The sequence below is a fragment of the Clarias gariepinus genome, chromosome 9, assembly GCF_024256425.1.
Source record: "Clarias gariepinus isolate MV-2021 ecotype Netherlands chromosome 9, CGAR_prim_01v2, whole genome shotgun sequence".
Lineage (NCBI taxonomy): Eukaryota > Metazoa > Chordata > Actinopteri > Siluriformes > Clariidae > Clarias > Clarias gariepinus.
Genome location: NC_071108.1, coordinates 4,779,124 through 4,803,295, shown reverse-complemented (window position 1 = coordinate 4,803,295; position 24,172 = coordinate 4,779,124). Strand labels below are relative to the sequence as shown.

Here is a 24,172-nt window from a genome sequence, read left to right as displayed (position 1 = left end):
AACATACATTGATATGCTAATTTTGAACTTTGTTTCAGTGATCATACAAATTCATTTGTAATGACACACTTCTCCTGAAATGACTTGAAGTCACTTAGGTTAAACACCTAAAAAGAGAGGATTTTCTTTAGATAACAGTATTAGATATCACCCCAATTGTAAAATGTATTATTTAGTAAATTAATTAATAAATAATAATAGAGATATTCCTTCTTCATGGAACACACTGATATTGATATGGTAATTTCGGACTTTGTTTCAGTGGACATGCAAATTATATTGTGATGTCATACACGGAATATAAGTATGTATTGTATTGGATAGGTTCTCCTAAAACAAATTGATATCACTCAGGTTTTATCATTTGATTATTTATAAGACATGATTTCAGTTGTTAAATGTATTATTTAGTAAATAAATGAATACATACTGATAAATATTACTTCTTCATGGAACACACTTTGATGTTAATATATATATATATATATATATATAAACTCCCTCACTCATATTATATATATATAAAACATTTGTGGTGAACAGCAGGAGAGCTAGCTACACTAGCAAATGCACAGAAAATTTAAGCAAAGAAAATGTTAACGTTATAACAACTACAAAGAAAAATCATAACCAGCGGTCACGTCAGTGCATGTGTCTGTCTGTCTGTCTGTCTGTATCTATCTATCTACACAGTTTGTATGTATAAGTCTGTACACGCTGTAGGTGCTCCTGAAACGACTTGATGTCAGTCAGGTTTTTAAGACCTAATAAAAATGTTTTTAAGACAACGGTGTTAGACGTCACACCCCGGGCTTGTAAAAGTTTATTTATTAATAAATAAATAAATACTTGTCAGACCTTTATTCAGGTACTCGGACAAACTCTTCAACCCTTTCGGCTCGTTATTCTTTTAAACCTAGACATGTCAAATCCTTCTTCATGGAACACACTTTGCTAATGCTAAATTAGAACATTGTTTCAGTGGTCATGCAAATCTTTTATGATGTCATAAGGGGGAACTTCTAGAACTTTTTATATAGATTTGTATAAGTATGTCGAGTATCAGATACTGTGGGTTCTCCTGAAACGACTGGATGTCACACAGGGTTTAACTGAATATTGAAAATCCTTAAATGGATTATTTAGTAAATAGATAAATCATTAAATACATACTGTTGGATGTGACATATACAGTTTGTTCTTCTGAAAGCTAAACTTAATGTGCTTTTTTTCTCTCTCTCTTTGTATCACAAGAGAAAAGGGGAAGTGTGAACAAGCTGGCTAAATACAGCTTTATACCTGACCAAAAAAAATATTTTTAAAAGAGAGATATATATATATGTACTTGTCAAACATGACAGGAACATGGACTAGAGGCCAACACCTTGACAAAAGCAGAAATTTTAGCCACTTAGTCAGACTAGTTATGAGAAATCCTGCCCGAGTTCAGGCTGAGCGCCGACACTTCGCTTACTCACTCACTTTTCCCTCAGCCCTGCTGGAGTGTGCTGCTGTCTTTTTTTCCCCCCTTACAGCGCTAAATGAGCGACTTTAGAAACGTCGTTACCTTTGTTTAGGTACTCGGACACACTCCTCAACTCTTTCAACTCGTTGTTTTTTCACCGTAGACATGTCAAATCGGACTTTTTACAGCGAATTTCTGTACAATTTGCCCGCGGCTGCGTTTCACGAGTTCACCCGAGTCATGGATTCACTCCCGGATTCAGACTGGCTCAGATTTGGTAAGATTTCTTTCTTTCTTTTTATTTATTTATTTATTTATACACACACTAATATCATAATATATTAACTTGTTTCAAATATTCGTATGAAAGCTTCATTTTATTACATCATGTCCCCACTCCGAAAGACATATATAAAGAGTAAAAGAAACGCATCGTGTAGCTCGTTGTTAATGGTTTAGTTTTGCTCGTGCTGTTGTTACTAGGCGACTTCCTGAACTTGAGTGAAAGTTGTCCAGCTTGGTTGCTAGCTAGCATTATTAGCTGTGCGTATGTAGCTTTCTTGGTTTTTGTTTTAAATATACAGTATATGTAACCTTGAGCAAGGTTAGCCTTTTAATTCTGGTTGGTATAAACAAATATAAAGTTTTTTTTTAATCCCATTAGATAGTTTGTAAGTGAACATTCGTGGTGAAAAGATAAACAAATATTTACCTGGACATGACTAGCCAGGAGAGCTAACTACACTAGCAAATGTACAGAAAATTCGAGAAAAGAACATGTGAAAGTTGTAACAACTACAAAGAAAAATCACAACCAGTGGTCACGTCAGTGTTTGTGTGTGTGTGTCCCTGCATCTATCTATCTATCTATCTATCTATCTATCTATCTATCTATCTATCTATCTATCTATCTATCTAACTGTATATCTATCCATCTATCTATCTGTATATCTATCTAACTGTCTATCTATCTATCTATCTATCTATCTATCTAACTGTCTATCTATCTATCTATCTATCTATCTATCTATCTATCTATCTATCTATCTGTATATCTATTTGTCTATACACTTGTCTGTCTGCATGTCTACCTGTCTGTCTGTACACTTGTTACACTTGCCTGCATGTCTGTATACATTTACCTTTGTGTACCTGTCTGTCTATCTATAGACCTGTTTGTCTGTATGTCTACCTTGTGTGTCCGTCTGCATGTCTGTCTACCTGTCTGTACATCTATTTATATATCTATTAATCGATGGATCTATATGTGTGTCTGTCTTCCTACCTGTTTGTATATCGACTGTTGTATCTATTTATCCTTCTGTCTCTCTTTCTCTGTCTCTTAGTCTGTTCATCTGTCTGTCTAGATGTCTAAATTGGCCATAAGTGTGTGTGTGTGTGTGTGTTTCCTGGGTATATTCTCATCTAAAGCTAAGAGTAGCCTCCAGATGTGCACTAATAACTAGGCAGTGTTTAAACTTATTTATCACTTGGTGAATGAATCTTGCCTTCACTTAATTCATTTAATTTTATTTAGAATTAAAATAGCTGAAAATACATATTTACATATTTACTCACAGGTTAGTTTAATAGGAACACCCATACCTATGCACTTTTGCACACAGAAAGTTACAATGTACACAGATAAAAAAAACAAAGCAACAAACAAATGACACAGATACATGTCAAGAGTTTCACATCACAGAGGAAATGATCTCAGTGCCTTTGACCGTGGCATGGATGTTGGTTGGTTTCAGCATTTGAGAAACTGCTGATCTGCTGGGATTTTTCACACACGAGTCGTTTAGAGATTATATACAGAAAGACAAAAGGTGTGTGTGTGTGCAGGGGGAAAAAATAGGTCATGCGTGACTATAAAGCAGACAGAATGGTGTTAACAATAATAACACAAATCACTACTCTTTAGTAGCACTGTAGAATGCCGGGTCTTAAGGCTTATCACATTCCACTTCTTTCAGTCAAAAACAGACATCCGAGGGCTTACGTGTGTGTGTGTGTGTGTGTGTGTGTGTGTGTGTGTGTGTGCTTTTTTTTTATCTTTCCAAACTGTCTGGTTTCGTGAGCCTTTGACCGATGTAGTCTCAGATTCCTGTTTTAGACTGACAGGAGTGTGAAACCTCATGTTGCACATCTGCACACGTTGGCCGTTCCGAGATGCTTTTCTGCTCACCGCTACTGAAAAGACCACTTATGGGTGTGTATGATGTATCGGAGAGGGCAAAATAATTTGCCTTATGAAAATGTTGCTGAGACATCGTCTTTAATTTATTGGTCTCAATTTTAATGTTTGTGATTAAAAAATAATAATAATAATTAAATACATTTCTCATGTTTGTACATTGAAAATATTTGTGAAAGAATTATTTTGTGGGTACATAAGATAAGTAATAGAACACATCAAGATGGTTTTTGGAGTTTTTGTCTGTCTGTTTGTTTGTGCTCGCATCACATACAAACCACTGAACAAATTTTAATGGGGGTTTCACCGGCGTATTTGAGGTAACATATACAGTACGTAGGCTTTGTTTCATCACAAGCGGCCCACAGGGCGATAGGATATAATAGTTTAAAATTTTATTGGAAAATGCTCATGTATCATAAAAAAAAATCGACCTTGAGAAAAATCATTACTTCATCTCAATTTTAATACGTGCTTATAAGTGTGCAAAGGAAATCTTTTGAATAAACAACTGCTTGCAATTAAATTGCTCGAAAACTAAGTTACAGGCACATCCAGTCTACAAATAAATCTGTCCGTCTGTCTGTATTTATATCAACTTTGTGTACCTGCTATATCTATCTGTCTATCTATTTATCGGTCTGTCTGACTGTTTAATTAGACTCAAATGTACAAAAAACAGGTTGATAATTTTGATGTTTTAAAGTACTAGAGAGAGAGAAGCCAGTGGAAAAATCCTGCCTTAGTGTTGTCCGGATTCATTCTCTCATCATTAGTAAGTGGTCAGGGTCACTGTGAATCCGGACTCTCTCCCGGGAAACTGGCGACGTGGTGGGAAAACACCTTACATGGACACCAGTTCATCGACTCAACTCACTCAACACGCACCATATATAGATTCAAGCAATATTCTTATTTCGGCTCAACGTAAATGTGAAACTAACTGGTACCATATTGTTCCACAGCGCCGGTTTACAGTAACATAGACAACAGTACCATCTGTGAAACTGAGACACTGACTCACGGTCACCTAAAGACAGGTTGTGGGTTCTACTTAAGTGTGTAAGATTTATTTATATAGATGTGAATTAAAACCTTACTGAATCATTTAAAATCTAGACCTCTTATCTGTCCAAGATTTATTTATTTTTTTAAACAGGCCGTAGGTTAGTGTTAGACTACGAAGAGTTAAAAAAAAAAGAAAAGGAAAGTCATGTGTGTGAGTCAGCACTCTTTTTTCCTGAATGAGTGATTCATTATAATGTTTTCGCAACATTGCCTGAGTCAAAAAAGTTTATCTTTTTTTCCCCTTCTGTTGTTTTTATCAATCCAGCCTCCAGAGTAATATGTGATCAGACAGAGCTCCGGCTTGTGGAGCAGAGCGGCAGGCGGACGGCCACACTAATGAACAAGTGGGAGAACAGGAATGCCACAATTGGAAATCTCGTCACCCTCCTGGAGGATCTGCAACTGTTGAGACCTCGAGATATCATTCTTAGATGTGAGTAGGGTGGCAGCAGTGCTCTAACTGCCTTCCTGTGGACCTTCCTGTCTACCTGTCTGTCTGTCTGTCTGTCTGTCACTCGATCTGTCTGTCTGTCTGTCACTCGATCTGTCTGCATGTCTGTCTACCTGTCTGTATATTTACCTTTATGTCTGTCTACCTGTCTGTATATCTACCTTTATGTCTGTCTTTCTGTCTGTCTACCTGTCTATATATCTGCCTTTGTACCTGTCTTAGTACCTGTCTGTCTACCTATTTGTATGTCTAGCTTTGTGTTTGTCTGTCTACCTGTCAGTATATCTACCTTTGTACCTGTCTGTCTTCCTTTGTACCTGCCTTTGTCTGTTTGTCTAACTAACCTTGTGGCTGTCTGTCTGTCTATCTATCTATCCATCTATCTTTCTGTCTGTCTTCCTGCTTGTATATTTACTTTGTACAGTACCTGTCTGTGTTCTCCCTATATTGACACCTATTGAAGGGTGGGATTTATTGAGCAGCAAGTACCTGTTCTTAACATTGATGTGCTAGAAGCTGCAAGTAAAACGGGCTAAACATTATACCCAGGATTTTGTAGGTTTGTCTTGTTCGGCCTGGGCAGCGTTGACCCCTGGCCAGAAGGCCAAGACCTCTGCCGGAAGGTTGGCATTGGATAATTTGGTTGCTGTGAGTCGCAGCAAGCACATCCCATGAGTGGTCAAGCAGACTGGGTTCTGGAGGGTGGGTTTGAAGGTCCGGTTGGTGGCTTTAACCTCTTTGCCGTTCTGATGGAGACAGTGTTGACTTTTTTTCCTCGTGCTGCATTGAATTTTTGCATGGAATTTTATTTTTATTTTTTGGACTGTGCATGACCTTGTAACCGGTTACCTTTTGTATAATTCATAATCATTGGTAGTGTGTGGATGTTTTGTGTTGTAAATGTTAAGAGATAAGACATTTCATATTTATTTGCTGGTCCTAGAGTCAGACTATGTAAGCCGTTTAAAATGGAAATGAATATTCTTTTAGCTCATGGTGGAGTTTCGTAAAAAAAACCTTTCAGTCTCTGCCTTTTTGCTCCTGCTTCCTCATTATCCTTTTCATCTCCCATAATTTCAGCTGTCATTATAACGAACGTTTCACCGCAGCACATATTTAGCATCGTGTTAAGACCTTTGCACATCCAAAATGAACACTTCCTGATTTCTACTTCAACACTGATGCTTTTATTAGATCTAATGTGTAGTAAATGGAATGTAATAAATAAGATGACGATGCTGACGAAGCTGCGGTCCTACCTGGCTGAGAGTCAGAGGGAATAATTGGCTGAAGGGAAAGACAGGGAAAGATGGCTGGCCTCGCTCTTTATTGATTAGAAGCAATTAGACAGACACACAGAGACGTGTCGGGGCAGGTTGACAGGACGGGGGGAAATCACCGGGCGGTATAATTGGCTAGAAGGATGTTATTCAACTTTGTTTTCTTACTGTGTTGTTTTTTTATTTTTTTTATTTTATTCTGTCTATACAGTGGGACATATTTCACAGCCGAGCCCTGTCTCGAGCTCCGTGCCATCGCCGAGCCTCACCTGCCGCAGCTCACCCTCTCCATCACTCTTTACCGCCTCTAAAGACGTCACCCGATCCCTCCCTATTCTAGGTAACGCCGCCGTACTTGTGCACAAAGCCTTGAGCAGTATATATCGATATCACGATGAATACATTTTTCTATATTATCATTAGTTTCATCATCATAATAATAATAATTATTATTATTAAATACTAATAAATTAGTCAGGATGGATCAGTAGCTACATTTCTTAAGCCTGCAGTTTACAGCAGGAACAATCTCCTCTCTTATAAATTTCACCTGTTTGTTTTTGTTCATTTATTTATTTATTTATATATTCAAGTCTATTTTTATAGCCTGCTGCAGTGTTCTGGTTTTGTTTGTGTCCTTAGAGAGCAAGCTGCTACCCAAACCTGGACCTCCACCACCTGATCTGACCAGATTGTGTCCCTGTCCAGCCTCAACAGTTTCCAATGGAAGAAAAAAAGAAGAGGTAAATCCGATTCGCTTGTCCGGCGTGTGTAGCTGATCAGTCTGACTGTCGTTATCGCGGAGGCTCCGACATCGTCGCACCGCGTGTCCTATTTAGAAAGCAGCTGCTTCTTAACGGCCCTTTATTCTGGACGCAGTTGAAGGCAGCATCACGTGTAATTAAAGAAGACAATCTCATAATTATTTTAACCGTTAAAAAAAAAACTTGTCATGGAAATACAATTTAGGAATAAACTAATAATTTACGGTTAAATAAAGTTGTTGCTGCTCCTGTTAAGGGGTTGCCGGAGCAGATCGTCCCATTTGCATGTTTGACTTGGGAAAGGTTTTACAATAGACACTAAATACCCACAACCCTGTTTTTTTTTTTTTGTTTTTTTTTCGGCTTGGTTTGCCTTGGCTGGTTTTGGGGTTTTGGCAGGGAATCAAACCTGCGCCTTCTTCATGGCAGCTGAGAAACCAACTACTTATTAGTGCCCCGATGATGCCACACACAAACCCAGGAGTCCAAGAAAACCAAAATTGACCTCTTTTGGTGGGAGTCTTGGGGGTATTGGCTCCCCCTTGTTAATCATAGCGATGCTAGTCAACCAAACATGTTTTTGGGCGCGGGGCGGGGTAAACACTGCCTAACTAGTGGATGGGAACTGGCCAAGAAAATCAGATCTTATTATATTCCTGTAACTTCAAAGTGGACCTGTTATTAAAAAAAAAAAAAAAACACTTAAGAATGAGAAAATAAATTCAGATTTTTTTTAATTAATTTCCTGTGGGGTTTAAAAAAATTATTTTTTTTTTGGTGATTTTCTCCCGAATTTAATTATAGCCAATTCCCACCCGTCATTACTGCACTTCATCATCAAGGAGGGGCGTAACACATTGGAGGATAGTGCTATCCGTTCCTTCCGGTTGCACGAGCTTACAGACGCACATGATTTGGCTAGAGCCGCGATTGATGTACCTCGGGTTCCTTTCCCTGGCTTTTTGTTCTTTCTGGGGTTTTTTTTTCGTATTGGTTAAACAAGCCACCTTAATGTGACCTCATATAAGGGAACCCGTCCCTTGACTTGTCGTTCAACTCTGCAGCTTTCCCGTTGGGGCGTGGCTCAGCAGGAGCTTATTTACACAGACACTGAAATGGTGTGTTCGGATAAGGAGTGCAACAGAGAGAGAGTTTAAAGCGTGCGAAAGAATGCGTTATCTGAGAGGTATTGCCTCGGCTTTACGACACACCCTTTTCTTACGAGAAATAGTCTTACGTTATCCCAATGTAGGACTAGTAATATTTGGTGTTAGTTTGATTTTCAGCATAAGATTGTAATTCTGTTTGCAGCATCCTTGCGGGAGCTGTGACGCTCAGTCGCCCTGGGTCACCCCGGGTGTTATGTGCTGGCCGTTTCACGAGGTACAGCAAGGTACGGACAATTTCTCGGCAGCCAGGCAGATTGGAGAGGGAGGTTTCGGCCACGTGTACCGCGCCACCATGAGGAACACCGACTTTGCAGTGAAGAGGCTCAAAGAGGCAAGTGGATGGAGAAACGAATGAGACGATAAATAACGAGTAAAACACTTGAAGTTGTGGTGTTAATATTTCATTTGATCAGCAAGCTACAATTACTTTTTATCCATTACAGTTGCGTTCAGTACTTGAAAAACGTTCTTGAAAGAAGTTAGCATCTTTTAATTAACACCTTCTGACCAATCAGAATTAAGAACCCCCTTTTAAAAAAAAAAAAATTATTTAAGCCCTTTTATCATTTAAGTTTTCAGCAGTATGTTGTCTGGACGGTGCCACGTGTCTTGTCTGTTAATAAGACCCTCTTAATGTCTTCACCAGGATTCCCATTTGGGATGGAGTGTGGTGAAGGAAAGTTTCAGGACAGAGGTGGAAAGACTCTCACAGTAAGAAACCTTCTCTTTCCATGCTTGCTTTGGCAGCTGCTTCCTTCCTTCCTTTGTTGTCTGGCACTTTCCTTTTTCACCATTTCACACTGCTTTAGGTGCCATTAGTCACAGATTTTTTTCAATAAAAGTCTTTTTGTGTGTCATACACAAACTAAGAGAGGGAATTTCCCAGCTGAAATGTTCCTTGTCCTCTATGAAGGCCACATTAGAGCTAGTCCCGGGAAAAAAAAAAAGGTCTACCTCTCCACCTCCCCTTTTTGTGGTCAGTAACCTTTACTTCAAACTGGGTCATTGGAGTTTTTCACACTTTCGCGCTTTGCACTTGTGTATATTGTGTAGTATCATGAACGCTTCACAGGGGTCTTGTTTGATTTCCTAGATATCGACATCCGAATATAGTGGACTTGTGTGGTTACAGCGTGGAAGGTGAAACCTACTGCCTTATCTACGCGTACATGCCCAGTGGTTCTCTGGAGGACCGGCTGTGCTGTGAGGTAAACCATTGTGTTCACTGCAAAATGCCTTTCCTGCTGAGGTGCACTTTACTCACAGATTATATATTATTGTGGTTTAAGATAAGGTTTAAGGTTTAACCAGGCAAATCAAAGTGAAGTGGGCAAAAAAGTAGACCAGGCTCAAGGGACAAGAAGATAACATGTCCGGGCTGTTTTTTTTTCCTTTTTTTTTTCTTTTTTTTGTTGGTAAATTCAAAGATGGCATGTGGTGGTTCAGCACCCAGAGATATGAGGAAAGAAATCGGTTTTCATGTTGGGTTCTTCAGCCTCCTTTGGGGATCAATAAGGGACTCCATCTATCTATTTGTCTGTCTCTCTGTCTTGTCTGTCTGTCTCTCTCTCTATCTCTATCTCTTTATCCATCTGTCTGTCTGTATTTCTGTCTCTCTATCCATCTGTCTGTCTGTTTCTTTCTGTCTGTCTGTCTCTCTCTTTGTCTATCTGTGTCCGTCTGTCTCTCTGTCCATTTGTCTGTCTCTGTTTGTCTCTTTATCTGTCTGTCTCTATTTGTCTATCTGTGTCTCCCTGTCTGTCTGTCTCCCTGTCTGTCTGTCTCTCTATCTCTGTCTGTCTCTCTATTTGTCTATCTTTGTCCATCTGTCTCTCTGTCTGTCGATATAGACATGTAGGGAGGTAGGTAAACAGGGAGACGGATCAAAAGATGGATGGATAGATGGGTAGATAGGCATTTGATTGTCTGAAGGTAGACAAGTAGCCAATCAGAAAGAGAAGTAGATAGACAGACAGGTAGGTAAATATATAGATAGATAGATAGATAGATAGATAGATAGATCGATAGATAGATAGATAAGCATATAGGGAGGGAGGTAAATAAATAGATGGATAGACAGACAGACAGACAGACAGACAGGTAGGTAGCTAGGCAAATGGAAACAGTTCAATAGATAGATGGATAGACAAATAGACAGATGTCTGTCTGTATGTCTGTCTGTCTGCGTGCGCATATACCTGTCTACTTGTCTACCTACCAACACCTACCTTGGTGTTTTTGGTGCTTTCCTTCCCCCCCCTCTACAGTTTTGCTCTGGAAATTCTATGCCACTGGAGTGAATGGAGATTTTTATCTGTAGATCTCTTCCTTAAACCAGATCAATAAAAGTTCAGTTAGTTAGAAAAATGCAGTGTGACATCAAGGACTGTTTTTCCTTACTTTTTATCTCATAACCAATCAGATTGGGGCAAGTAAACAAAACAACAGAAACCACAGGTGATGAAATGTAATCTCATTACTGAGAGAGAATATGAGGAACATGATGTATGAATGAAAAAAAAAAAAACTTCAACAATGTTCTAGTGTTGCAGTGCAACTAAAAATAGCAGCTTGGTTATTTTTGGGAAGTGACAGATAGGCGATGTGATGTCCCTTTTGAATGTCACACGTGCAGCTCAAATTCTGTAGAACTGAATGTAAAGCACCTCCTTATCACCGATTTGTATTGCTGATGATAAACAGACATTTAAAATCTTCCGTCAGAAAGTGATTACAGGATACAGGATTTTAAAACGATGTTTTGAAGTCAGATAATAAAGATTTCTGCATTAATTAATAGTCGGTAATTTGACAAAACATCATGTAGCATTTTATTGATTTAAAAATGTCTTGATTTCTGTGTTTTTAAGTATGGGATATAGATAACACAAGCCGTGTATGAACCGCGTATGTGAGAAGTCTGTATTCCTTTACACAGCTCTGGAAAGTCATCACTCTGATTGATCTTAATGAGGGCTAATTATAGTTGTTGATCTGGGTGTGCTCGTGACTTTCAGAAAGTCTCTGCCCTCTCCTGGTCGCAGCGGGTAAAAGTGGTGCTGGGTTCGGCGAAAGCTCTTCAGTACCTCCATTCCTGCTCTCCTGCGCTCATCCACGGAGATGTCAAAAGGTACGGATGTTCATCGTGCTTTAGCATCTTGACGTTCTGTATCATGTGGTCTGACTTTTCTCTTCGCATAATCGTATTGTGTTTCTGCTCCTTAATGTATTATTATTATTATTATTATAAAAAAATTAAAGATACTTTATAGTGTTACCTTGTATGTAGAGTATAAGTTGAAGAAATTAATAATAATTAAAAGGAAATAAATGAATCGATTGGGTTAATAAAGTAAAGTAGGTAGATCTTTTCAATGTGAAATTTCATGCATTACAATTATGCACACATTATATACGGTCAGGTCCACAAATATTTGGACAGTGCCGATTTTCATATCCAAAATATCCGAACTTGAATTGTGAAGCAATCAAGAAGGGGTTGAAGTGTAGACTTTCAGCTTAAATTCCCCTTAAAAAAATATAAATAAAAACTGGTAAGGAATGACAGTTCGGTTTTTTTTTTTGTTTTGTTTTTACGCAGTCCCTCCATTTTTAACAGGATCAACTGTCTGATCAACAGTCATGACCAATTTCTTAGTTATTTTACAGCAAATGAAAGTCATATTAGTTTGATCATCGATCCGAAGAGGTACTTATGCATTTGAAGGAGGCTGAAAAATGAAACAAACATATCAGAGAGCGATAGAGAGAGAGAGCAGAAACTTTTAAGAGGACAATTCAACACTTCTAATCTTACAGAGGAAGAATTGTGAGCTCAGGAACAATAGAAAGCCTTGAAGGCCACAGAAGACGACTAAAATGGGTAAGGTAGCTCAGTGATTAAGGATAATTGACTGCTGCCCTGAAGGTCCCCGGTTCAAACCCCACCACCAAGCTACCACTTGAGCAAGGCCCTTAACCCTCAGTTGCTCAGATGTAGATAATGAGATAAAATATAAGGGAGTCTGATAAGTGCAAAATGTAATTGTAAAAGTGATGATCATAGAATTCATTCTTTTGTGAAAGAAAAACACTCCTCATAATTTGTAGCCAACGAGTCTTTAATCCATATTTTCCGGCTATCCGTGTGCTTTAGGTGCTTGTTGACATCAGGATTGGCAGCACTTTAGCAATGTTAAAACAGCTGAAGCGAGGCATCTTGCTTTCATTTTTTTTTTTACTTCTGGACCTTAGCCGACTAATGCTAAGGTGACCCGAAATTTTTGAAAAAAAAAAAATAAAAAAATCTGAGTAATTTGAACGCAGACTTCGGATTATTATTTAAACCTATCCCATTATTTATGATTGCTAGTTTGTCCAATTACTTTTGACTATTTCAAAATCCGATTTGCTTTATTTTAAAATCCATTGTGCTGGTGTACATAGGCAAAAATTTTGTCCTTGTTCAGATACTTATGCACCTCACTGTGGAAAATGGAAAACAAGGACCAGGCCGCGGACTAGGTAAAATGCTAAACCACAGGAAAGGAAGTACTCACATGGCACTTGTTGTCATGACATCATAGTTGTGGGGAAAAAATAAAAAATAAAATAATAATGTTATTAATAATAATAATAATAATAATAATAATAACAATAATAACAACGGTGACTTATCTTTTCTTCATCCAGCTCCAACATTCTCTTAGGGGAACATCTGGAACCGAAACTGGGTGACTTTGGTCTGGCGCGGTTGTGTCGTAACCCTAGCCGAACTCCAGGGAAGACCAGCAGTGTGGCTCAGACCTCTACAGTGCGTGGCACGCTGGCCTACCTGCCCGACGAGTACCTGAAGGACGGCCACCTGGGCATGGAGATCGACGTTTATAGCTTCGGAGTGGTACGAGCCGCTATGTCAGAGATTAGTGCTCATAAATCGATATGAGATCAAATAATAAACTGCAGCGTGATAAGACTGCATTTCTCTGAAAAAAGATTACACATTAAAAAAGAAATGACCTGTAAATACTTACTATTGGTCCCGAATTGTAAATATATTTAACATGTAAGTACGACAGAAGGTCAAAAATGATCTACAGTCTGGTTATTTTAAAACTTTTCAGATTTCGGGTTTCTGTTACCAGTCAGTGCAGGTGTGAATGTGTTACATCAGTTCCTTTGTAACGAGTAATCTAACGCGTTAGGTCCGCCATTTAAGTACAGTGGAAACCATGGATTACGAGCATAATTCCGCAGCACAAGAGAGAAAAACCGTTGGCTCAGTTGTGATTACGTGACGCTCGGCGTCAAAACAAGAAGCACATGCATGATACATGATAGTACTCGTAAAACAAGACTTTTTCGTTTTTCAAGTCAAAATTTTCTAAAAATCCTTTGCTTGTCTTGCGGAACACTCACAAACCGCATTACTCGCGATCCGAGGTTTCACTGTACTCAGTTATTTAGTTACTTTTTCAAAACAACTAAAACAACATGAGTCACAAAGGATTTTTTTTTCTGCAATGGAAAAGTACTTGAACTAGTTACTTTTATCAGAAATTAACGCTGTAATGTAACTGATTACTTTTTAAAGACAGTAATTTTGTAATGTAATTGGTTAAGTCCCCCAACACTGCGAAAGAAGAGCAGTATGCTGTGATTGGGCGTTGTGATCTCACATGACGATGCGTGCTTGCACGCTTCTACCCACACTGTCAACACCTTTTTTATGTTTTAAGGTGTTAAAGCATCCTCGCTATAGTCCTGATCTCGCTCTATCATCCTGATCTGTCACCTTTTTTTTGGTTCCTTGAAAGCATCCCTACGAAAACGAAGATTCATTTCTGATGAAGATGTGAAGACTGCGGTGCATTCGTGGCTTGCAGCTCAGCATAAAAAAAAATTTAAATGAAGAAATACAAAAGCTTGCTGAGAGATGGACGAAGTATATTAGAAAAAAAGGAGATTATGTCGGAAAAATTATGTTATTTCTAAAAGTCGATTAAGATAAATTTTACAGCTGGAGTGCAGATAAATTTTGACTCACCCCTAACTCATAAAATTGTTTTTCTTCAGGTGTTGCTGGAGGTACTGACGGGCAGAAAAGCTTTAGAAACCAGCAGCCATTCCAAGAATGTTTACTTGGTGAGAAGCTTTTACATTAATAACTCGTATACTTCAGATATTACTCAGAGCGCTAAAGAAATTTTTGTTTTGTTTTGTTTTTTCCTGCAGAAAGACCTGGTATCCGAACTGGAAGACGACGGGAGAAGTTATAGCAGAAGGAAGGACACGACTCGAGAGCTCTCCAACTCGCAGGCAGCCGAAAACATCTGGAAGAAGCATCTGGATCCTTGGCTGATGTCGAAAGGAACGTCTGGCCCTGACGGGTCGAAAGAAGTTGCACAGCTGGCCTGTCGCTGCTTAGACCGCCGGAGAAAAAAGAGGCCTCCCATGACTGAGGTGGGACAGAACGTCCTTTTTTCCCGCACTGCCTGTGGTGTTCCTTACCCGGAAATGAATATGAAAAAATTAATATAAAATGATCAGATTTATGAAACTAGGTCATTGATATCTCAATATTCCCTAAGTTTTATATTTGTTACGTTTATTTTTATTTTACTTTCCAGGTCTGCGATACTCTCCTGGACGTGCATAAAGGCTTGGAGGCTTTGAGTGGGACCGTCACGGACAGATTGTCATCTCCTCCTTCTCCTCCTCTTCATCAATATTTGTCCAGCCCAAAACCTCTATGCTCCGTGGACTCTCTCTCGCATCAGTTCTCGAGGCTCGGCCCTCAGGAGAACACTTTCTGCTGCTCGCACAACAACCACAGCTTCCCACGCCCCCCTTCCCCAGTGACTTGCTCAGAACTCCCCGAGTCGGGACGGCGGGAAGGACCATCGGACAGTCGCTATTCCTCGTTCCGGGCGCCGTGCGAATCGGACGAGAGTCAAGGCTATTCGCAGTATTATTCACCACCATGCACAGCGCAGAGAAACGCGATGGCGCCTCAGCCGTGGCCTGAGGGAAACGCCCACATCAGGGCCTCGCAGTCAGACAGCTTCTCGATAGTCACGCCGATGCCACTGAGTGTCACTTCAGGTAAATAGCTTTATTTTTTTAAACCCTGGGTGGATAAGGGTTGGAAAGAAGAATAACGTTCAAATTAACAAGATTTTCTTTTTTTATATAAAAAAAATTGACTACTTTGACTTCTTGAGCTCTAGAAATCATTGCAGAGTTATGTTGAGTTTTACCGGAGATGAGACTTTGATAAAATCTGATTAGTTTGACCTGTGTAGGAGATGAAGGGGACGGACTAAAGCGCCGCTGGTTTTCATTCCTTAAATAAAGATGGAGCAGGTGTTTAAAACCTGGAACTGTCTCACCCCTATCTCACCTACTGTACATGATTTGATCTGCGGCGAGCCACCATGAGTAACCGGCGAAATAAATTTTTCATGCAGAAAAATTGGCCAAAACTTACCGTGAATCGCCATAAACCATACTTACCGCCGCTGCGTGAATCTACAGTGACTCAGTTCAATTAATAGTTTTCGTTTTAATTCAGTTCTCGATTCTGACTCATTCTGACAATTCAGGTTTTTTTTTGTTTTTTTTACTTTTGGTCGTGTGTAAACTTGAGAATGTTAAATTCTCTAAACTTTAATATATCCAGGTTTCTGCTATATTCTGTTAAAAAACTGGACGAACTAAGCTTACGTCATTGAGCACAAACTAGCTAGGTTAGCATTAACTTCAACTTCATACAGGTCTCATAAATGAGAAATCTAGCAATGGAGACTAAAATTAAATTTTTGTTGTTTTTTTTTTTTGTACGACGCTGCAAACGTGTTCATTTCTGTTGTAAAAGTTCTCTCTGGGGACTGACTCACTTTTGCTTCTAGTGGTCATTCGAGGAACTGCACCTTTCAAGTTTTCTGAAAGCATTGATTTTTCTTCTACTTTTTTTTCCGTTTATCTGCAGGTATTGAAATACCGCCACCGGGACTGGTGTGTGGCGTAATAGATGGTCCGGCGGGGTGGGGGGGGTTGGTGGTTCGGGGGGAGGAGGGGCTGGGTGGAGATCGGCTTTAGTATGAAACTTGACATTTACAAAGAAAAACAAATCAATAAAGGTTACACAGCACTTCAATCTAGATTAGACACGTTTAGTTTTTTAATACTTCATCAAACCAAACAGGGAAAAGTACGATGGAGCGAGATCAGGACTAGAGACCATGACGCCCTTGGACAGCGGTCCTCTGTGTTTTAATCCAGAGTTTAGGCTTTGTCGTTTCACTGTGACTGACCAGAACCTTATTAATCATAAACCGATGATCTTGACTTCATGGACCAGTGGGTTGCTCTATAGCTATAACAGCACTTCATACACGGTAATGATTTGTCAACAAAAACCTTTAATAAATAATTGTTTTTATAAAAAAGCACTGCAGTGAATCTATAACCCTATTCACAACATAAGACGGTGTCACCTGGACCTCTACATCCGTAGGAAAACAGATCACTCGTCCCACATTAATTTAATTGCCATCTGGAGAGGTTTATCTCCCAGGAGATGTGTAAAATTATCTTATACCCATAGACACTAATCCTGTCTAGATAAGGTTTATGCCCTTTGGAAGAAGCAGATGCTTTAGCGGTCGATTTAATAAAGCGAGCAGGAGTCTGATGCTAAAAAAAATAGCATCAGACCCCTGCTCTCTCTCTCTCTCTCTCTCTCTCTCTCTCTCTCTCTCTTGTTTTTTTCTTGAGATTTCTCTCACAGTGGGACTTATATATCTAATATATCATTTAATAAATAAAAAATTATATATAGTTTAGAACGCATTACTTGAGGGATTATAAAGGAAAATTTGTTGGGTTAAAGTGTTCCTTTATAATCCTGCAGGTGATTTTTTTTTTTGACTGGCAAATTCATTTACTGCTACTTATCCCCAAATTATTTTTTTCACAATATTTTTTTAGGGATAGGTGTAGCAGTAGATAAATTTGCCAGTCAAAAGAATTGTAATTCATCATTGAATTTATTATTATTATTTTTATTATTATTATTTTTTAATTATTTATTTTATTTATTTATTTATTTTTGTTGTTGTTGTTGTTTTACGAGAGACAGGAATCACCGATACAATATTATCGCGATACCTACAGTAGGTTCAGATTTATTTAATAGTGCGGTTTGGTAATTATTATTATTTTATAAACATTCAGATTCAATTGAATATCATGATTTTATAAATATTACAGTTCAATATTACAATTTGTTTTTCTATTTTAAAACTTTTATAAGTATTTAAAAATGTATACCATAGCTTCACTGAACAGCTTCACAACTGAATTTAGCATCAGTAATAAAACATAGCCCGTAACACAAACTAATGTAATGTACAAGAGTCTAGAATTTAGCTTAAATTAATCAGATCACCACCTGTAGGATTGTAACGAAATGGTGACGTTTTTAAATGGCAACAAAGTCTTGAGCTCATGTTGAGCCGCTCTGAGCACGCGGCTTCTACCGCGATTACATGCAGCTTCTTACGCGTGTATGACGAGACTAAACAGCGCTCGCGGGTTCTGCGACTGGTGTAAGCATGCGTAATGAGTTGGTTTGAGACAAATTTTGCTTGCAGAGGTGTGAGAAAAAAGGTAGATTGGAAGTTTTTTTTTTTTTTTTAACTTGTGCAACTTTTCATAACGTAACGCCATAAAAAAGGGGTTTCTGTTGCAGCCCCTTTAGAAGCTTGTGCACTCTGCACAGAAAAAAACTGTCAATTCCAGTCACTGTGCGTCTCGTCTCTATTTTATAAGTGTCATAAATTATTTAAAAATCTATTTTGTTGTCAATGTCGAAAAGGTGCTCTACCAATGAGCACTCTTTGTTTCTTTTCAACATGCTGCTGGTGCTGCTACACAGGCCAGCGTTAAGACAGCGTTAGGGCCACTGTGATTGACTGGAGAAAGAGAGAAACGCTCATCCTGTGCTGAAACCAGTGCGTTTGATCAGGATTCAAACTCAGTCTGCTGTTGAAAGAGCTAACTTTTTAGTGCTGTGACTTTCTTACTCTTTCGACTTACTTGCGGTTTAGCTGGATCAGGTGTTGTTTCTGTCTCCTTGACACAGCAATACAGGAGACACCTGGAAAGTAGACTTTTTCTGCGTTTTCAGCCGAAAGCACACACCGGACCAAATGCAAAAACATTCACCTGGCAAAAAACTAACAAACAAAAAAAAAAAAGGGGATTAGTTTACTTTTTCTAGGTGAACTTCGACCTGGGGAAATTGTGAGACTCAGCATCAGACTGATGTCCCTTTGGTCTGTTAAAACAAAAACAAAATTATGAATGTGTGTAGGATGGCAATATGTTATCTCATTCCACCATCATGCACTAAATGAACGAAAGGATGTGGACATCTGATGGGCGTTAACGCGGCGTTTGTTCCCTGTTTGTTCCCTTTTATAATAACCTGTGAGGGCTTTCCCTTTCATTTTTTTTGAGCATCACTGTGGAGATTCTTTTTTATTTAGGTAGAAGAACACCAGTTAGATCAGATTAAAGTGCTCCCGATGGTGAATCAGGATACTCGGGGTGCGGTCAGCGTTCAAGTTCGTCCCAAAGGTGTTTAGTGGACATCCTTTACAGTTGTGCGCTTTGAGTTTGGTTGTGATATTTTCAGGAGGGGAAATGTGATGTGAAGGTCTGGTGTTTGCAAACTTTCATCCATATTGTTTGTTTTTTCTGACACATCTGCTCTGTGCTCACTATTTGGTTTTCTTATGTCTTTGCAGATGACAGAGTTATTATTAATCCGGTCAGACGGCGCTTAGTTGAGAAAATGGCACTTTACGAGGAAGGTCGAATCCTGTCCTCGGACCTCTTCTCGTCTGGGGGTTCATCAAGTAAGTTGGTTTGCTTGAAATTATAGCTTTGAGATAGAAACACAAATGTTCTTGGCTAGGACAGTAGCGTTTACATCGCTTGAAACGTCTGTTCCAGATGATGTCATGACTAAGGTCACATGGTCATTTTGCAGGAAAGTCTCGGCACAATGCAGCCTATAGTCATCACCCTGGAGTGTAGGAGGGCTGGTTTCAGCGCTTAATGGAAGCTTAAATTCGGACCAATGAATTTGTCCTTTGAGACGCTTCTTTGTAAGAAGCTTATCTAAGGCATGGCTTAGATACGAACCATATAACAAATAACAATCAACACTGTTAATCTGTTTTGAGAAAACAGCTTGGGGCTATATCCCAAATCACAAACTATAAACATAGTACAGTGCTGAGAAAAAGTGTTTGCCCCCTTCTTGATTTTCCCAGATGACCTGTCACATTCAGTTTTTAATTTTACACAAAGATATCCCGAGTAAATACAAAAAGTTTTTTAAATCGTAATGATTTTACTCATTAAGAGACGAAAGCTGTCCAAAATTGGCCTGATCCTGTCAAATTTTAGGAAAAAATAAAAACAAATTAACCCCTAAACCTTATAACTGGTTGTGCCACCCGTCTTCCACAACTGCAGTCAAGTGTTTTTGATGACAGGCAGTGAGTCTTTCACATCCACTTTCGTGGAGAAATTTTCACCCACTTTTCTTTGCAGAATTGTTTCAATTCAGCCACATTGGAGAAATCTTGAGCGTAAATGGCCTGTTTAAGTATCTCAATAAGATTTAAATCAGAACTTCATAGTTTCAGAACTGCAATTTGTATTTACTTAGGTTATTTTTGTGTAGTTTTAAAATTAGTTTGTTGATCTTAATTATTTAAGTGTGACAAATATGTCAAACAAAAAAAATCCTGGTAGGGGCAAATACTTTTTTATGCCACTGTATAATGCTTAAATGGTAATTTATACAGCCAGAAGCTGGTGCATTATTAACCATCACACCTGTATTAGGTTGTTGAAGATCCACATTTCTCTCCGTAAGCTGATGTTGGATCACGGCTGGGTGGATTTCTTTTTTCTTTTTTTTTTTTTTTTAGTTCCCCACAAGAGAAGACGTCCACATTTTTCTTGGCCATTTTGAGATGTGGCGCTGTATTGCTTTTAATACCTAATACTGCTTTCATACAGGGCATTTATTTCAAGGTTCCATTTACCGGTTGAGTTACTACACAAATGACTTTAATACAAATTTGGCAATCTGGAAGCTGTTTTAAATCAAACCAAGGTTAGAGAGAGAAAGAGAGAGCGCACTACTGGATGAATTCTCAATTTGGATTGGTCAGAACGTCTCCTGGCTATAACACAAACAACAAGGGTTATACAATATTAATACATTATGGTTTCTGTAGTAACAGCTCGTACAGGGACTTGTATGACAGATGCTCCACATAATCGTTAAATTAAATGTTTTAATAAAGAAGAACAGGGTATATGATCAAGCTAGGGGGAAAAAAAAGTATTGAGAAGACACAGCAAGGACAAGAAATGTGCGTTGTAAGTAAAAAAGGGAAGAGTTAGATTTATTGAAGAACTCGCAATGTCGGTTCTTTGTAAAAAAAAATGATGTTTTGTAAGGCGTGAAAGCATTCAGTACGGAGGAATTTGCGCTTTTCAGCTTCTCAGTAATCCTGTTTGTAATTCATCAACTGTTTGTAATGTAAGTGAAACCAGGAACTAACTTTTCTTGTGAATATTTCAGAGCCCATACGACGTAAATACAAACATGGAAAAAGACGCATTTTTTCACAGGTTGCGTAAACCAGAATTTCCTGTCTTTTATAAAAAGTTTAGAAGCATGCACTAAAAATTTTGAAAAATATCTTCATTGTGATCGATGGTTCAATCTTGCTGTGCGCAGGAATCGTCTTCTTTGACAGATCCTATACAATTATCTGTACCTTTTTACATAATGTACATGTACCTCTATATATTTCTATACAAAACTCACAAATAAAAAAAAGATGATGGACAAAAATAAACCTTTTGACAGACTGTGCCTGTGAGTTAAAATGATTGACTGTAACGCAACCTAAAAAAAGGGAAGTTCAGAATAACACACTTGAGACTGTGCTGTTACATGTAATATAATCTACTCTGAGTCGGATTGAATCACACTTCCAGTCTATTGTTGCAGATAAGATGTCTATCAAATACGTGAACGCGTACGCCCCTGAGGACGGTAGGAACGCTGGAAAGTCCCGAGTGATGTGTTACATTAAAGTCGTTTTTTTTCTGATCTTCCCGAATATCCATTTATTAACCCTTACGAAATATTGGAATTATCAGTAAAACACTTTAGTTTTATTGAGCTGAATTAGTAACTACATCATGACATGACCAGTGCAAAAGTGACATTATTTGAATTAAAGAATACCATTGATATTTGACTGTTGAAAATTAATTGAAGTTCACTACCTCGCTAAAAAAGGCACACTTTCATAAGTGTTTTTAAAATGTAGTAAGAAGAGAAAACAATTAAAGATTTTAAACCTGGAGGGATAGTGCTGAAAAAAAAACATACGGTTGTAAAAAAAATAATATTTTTTTTAAACATGAATGGAGATTATTTAAACTCTTGAAGTCGCATGGCAAAAAAAAGAGCTGTGTTTAATAGTGAAAAGTTAGAGCATTTCTATACACACACACACACACACACACAATGTGATGAGAACTTAAACTTGGTAGTGAGACTCATCAGGAAAAAAAGGGTTCAGTTTGCTAGGGAGCATGGTCATGTGAGTCCAGATTGAGCATATTCGAGAGTGATGGGGGTCAGGGTAAAAAGGAAAGCACATGAAGTGGATCTTGCATAGTGTCCACTGTACAAGCGTCTGGAGGCAGCAGTGTTATGATTTGGGTTTGACTCAGTTGCTCAGGTCTAGACTCAGCAACGTTACGTGGCAATGAATAAAGTCAGCTGACGACCTGAATGTACTGAATAACCAGTTTACAATCAAATTGTAGTCAGTAAATGTTTAGACAAATAGTTTGATGGTTTTCATTTTAAATCTAAAGAGTTTTCTACAACTGTATTTACTGTGGATTTGGTGGATTTAATGCATAATTTTTTAATGAATTATTTTCATCTGTTGCAGATGGAGAGTTGCCAAGACAACCACGGGAACCTGAAGAGAGCGACGAGTTCGCTAGCAGTCTAGCCTAAACCTATGAAACTGATATATCTATTGACTTATTCCAACACTCGAGAGGAAATCGAGCTTAGCTGGTCAGGATTTCCCAACACCAAATGTTCTCAATACCACAATGGTGAACCACTAACAGTTTTATTAATACCGTATGAATTTTCTTTTCTTTTTTTTTTTTTTTAACAATTGTAAAAATTGGATGGACAAACATGTGCTGGCTAACCACAAGACGATGTTTCCTGTATAAATCAGGAAGGTATGTAGAATTAAAGAGAACACTGAATAATATGAAGAACTTTAAGTTAAATCCTGGATCCTTTACATTTTTTAGATCACAAGTCTTTGGAACCGAGTCTTTGGTTCTTCTGTCCTGAAAGTGGACACTGGTACGGAACAGAATGAGTCAAACCGCATCACTGGCAGTAATACCCGTCGATATGTTGAAATTTCAGTGAAGGCAAACGGTTTTGAAGCCAAGCCTGGCTGCTCTTGGGCTGGATTTTTTTTTTTTTTTTTTTTGGCTGCCTTGATTCTGTGACTGCACATTTCATGAAGTTGAAAACATGCGTCTGATCGGTTTAGAATGGAAAGACTTGTATAAATGTTGTCGAAGTGAATAGAATCTACATTTTTTAAGAAAAAATTTTGATGGGTTAAATTACACTTGAATGAAAAATTATTTTTCTTGAGTGTGCTGTGATTTCAACACCTTTCCTGTCATGAATGCTGGCTTTATGATTTCCCTTGACCACAGACTTGCAGTTAAACAGTTTACTCTTTCTTTTTTTTTTTTTTTTCGGTCGGACCATTTCTGTCTCACCCTTCTCGCGTCGTGGCTCAGAATTTGCTGACCAGCCCAATAAGTCATAAGCTAAATCATGTAAACGTTACATTAGTGCAAGAGTACATTTACAGGAACTACACAAGGGATTGCATTTGTCATAAACAAGTCTTCGCTCTTGCAATCTTCTGTAGGAGCTCAACTCGGTTCAGTGTCATTATCCACAACCAAGTGTTTTACATTTAACTCTGACTTACATATATTTGGGCAAGAATTGCCAGAAGTGTGTGATAAGTCAGAAATATCAGCACGGTATATGCAGTACGATATTCACTTTTGTTCAGTGGACAACATGTTTTCATTTCTTTTGGCAGAACAGTGGTATTATTTTGTTTAAAAATCTAGAAAAACTTAGAATTAACACTGAAAATGTAATAATATGTCTAAAAAGCTGCTTTCTAACAATTTTCTAAAAATCCTTTAATGATACTAATGATATCTAAAAAGACTAAACGTAATGTATTGTGATGCTTTAAATATCACGATATTTATCGACATTATTATATTGTCAGATCGCTCAGCCCCTAATTTCTCTGTCTGACATGGTACGTTCCTGTTGGGTTTTAATGAATTTTGGTGAAGGGAAAAAATAAAAGATATTAACATTGTGTAAAATACCAGTCCGTATGTGTTTGAGTGCTTTACCTTTTATACTTGTTTCATCATGATGGTTTTAATAACATTTTTTTATTTATTTATATATTAACATCAGTTAAGTTACAATAAAGATTTCATTTCAGGGCTTGGCATTGTGGCACACTATGCCATATTGTGATTCTTAAAGACATAATGCAATGCATAATGTATTATAATA

General features: G+C 38.2%; 1 protein-coding gene across 1 annotated transcript; it reads left to right on the top strand.

Annotated features, from left to right (window-relative positions):
• The first annotated feature begins 1,354 nt into the window (after window positions 1–1,354).
• Window positions 1,355–23,978, top strand: irak1 (interleukin-1 receptor-associated kinase 1). Its single transcript, XM_053504842.1, has 14 exons — window positions 1,355–1,742; window positions 4,999–5,166; window positions 6,676–6,804; window positions 7,107–7,207; window positions 8,540–8,728; window positions 9,044–9,108; window positions 9,491–9,605; window positions 11,415–11,527; window positions 13,090–13,297; window positions 14,473–14,541; window positions 14,632–14,859; window positions 15,027–15,501; window positions 19,212–19,322; window positions 22,467–23,978. Exons 1-14 carry the CDS (start codon window positions 1,631–1,633, stop codon window positions 22,532–22,534), a joined length of 2,151 nt encoding a protein of 716 aa, XP_053360817.1. The 5' UTR covers window positions 1,355–1,630; the 3' UTR covers window positions 22,535–23,978.
• Window positions 23,979–24,172: the final 194 nt, after the last annotated feature.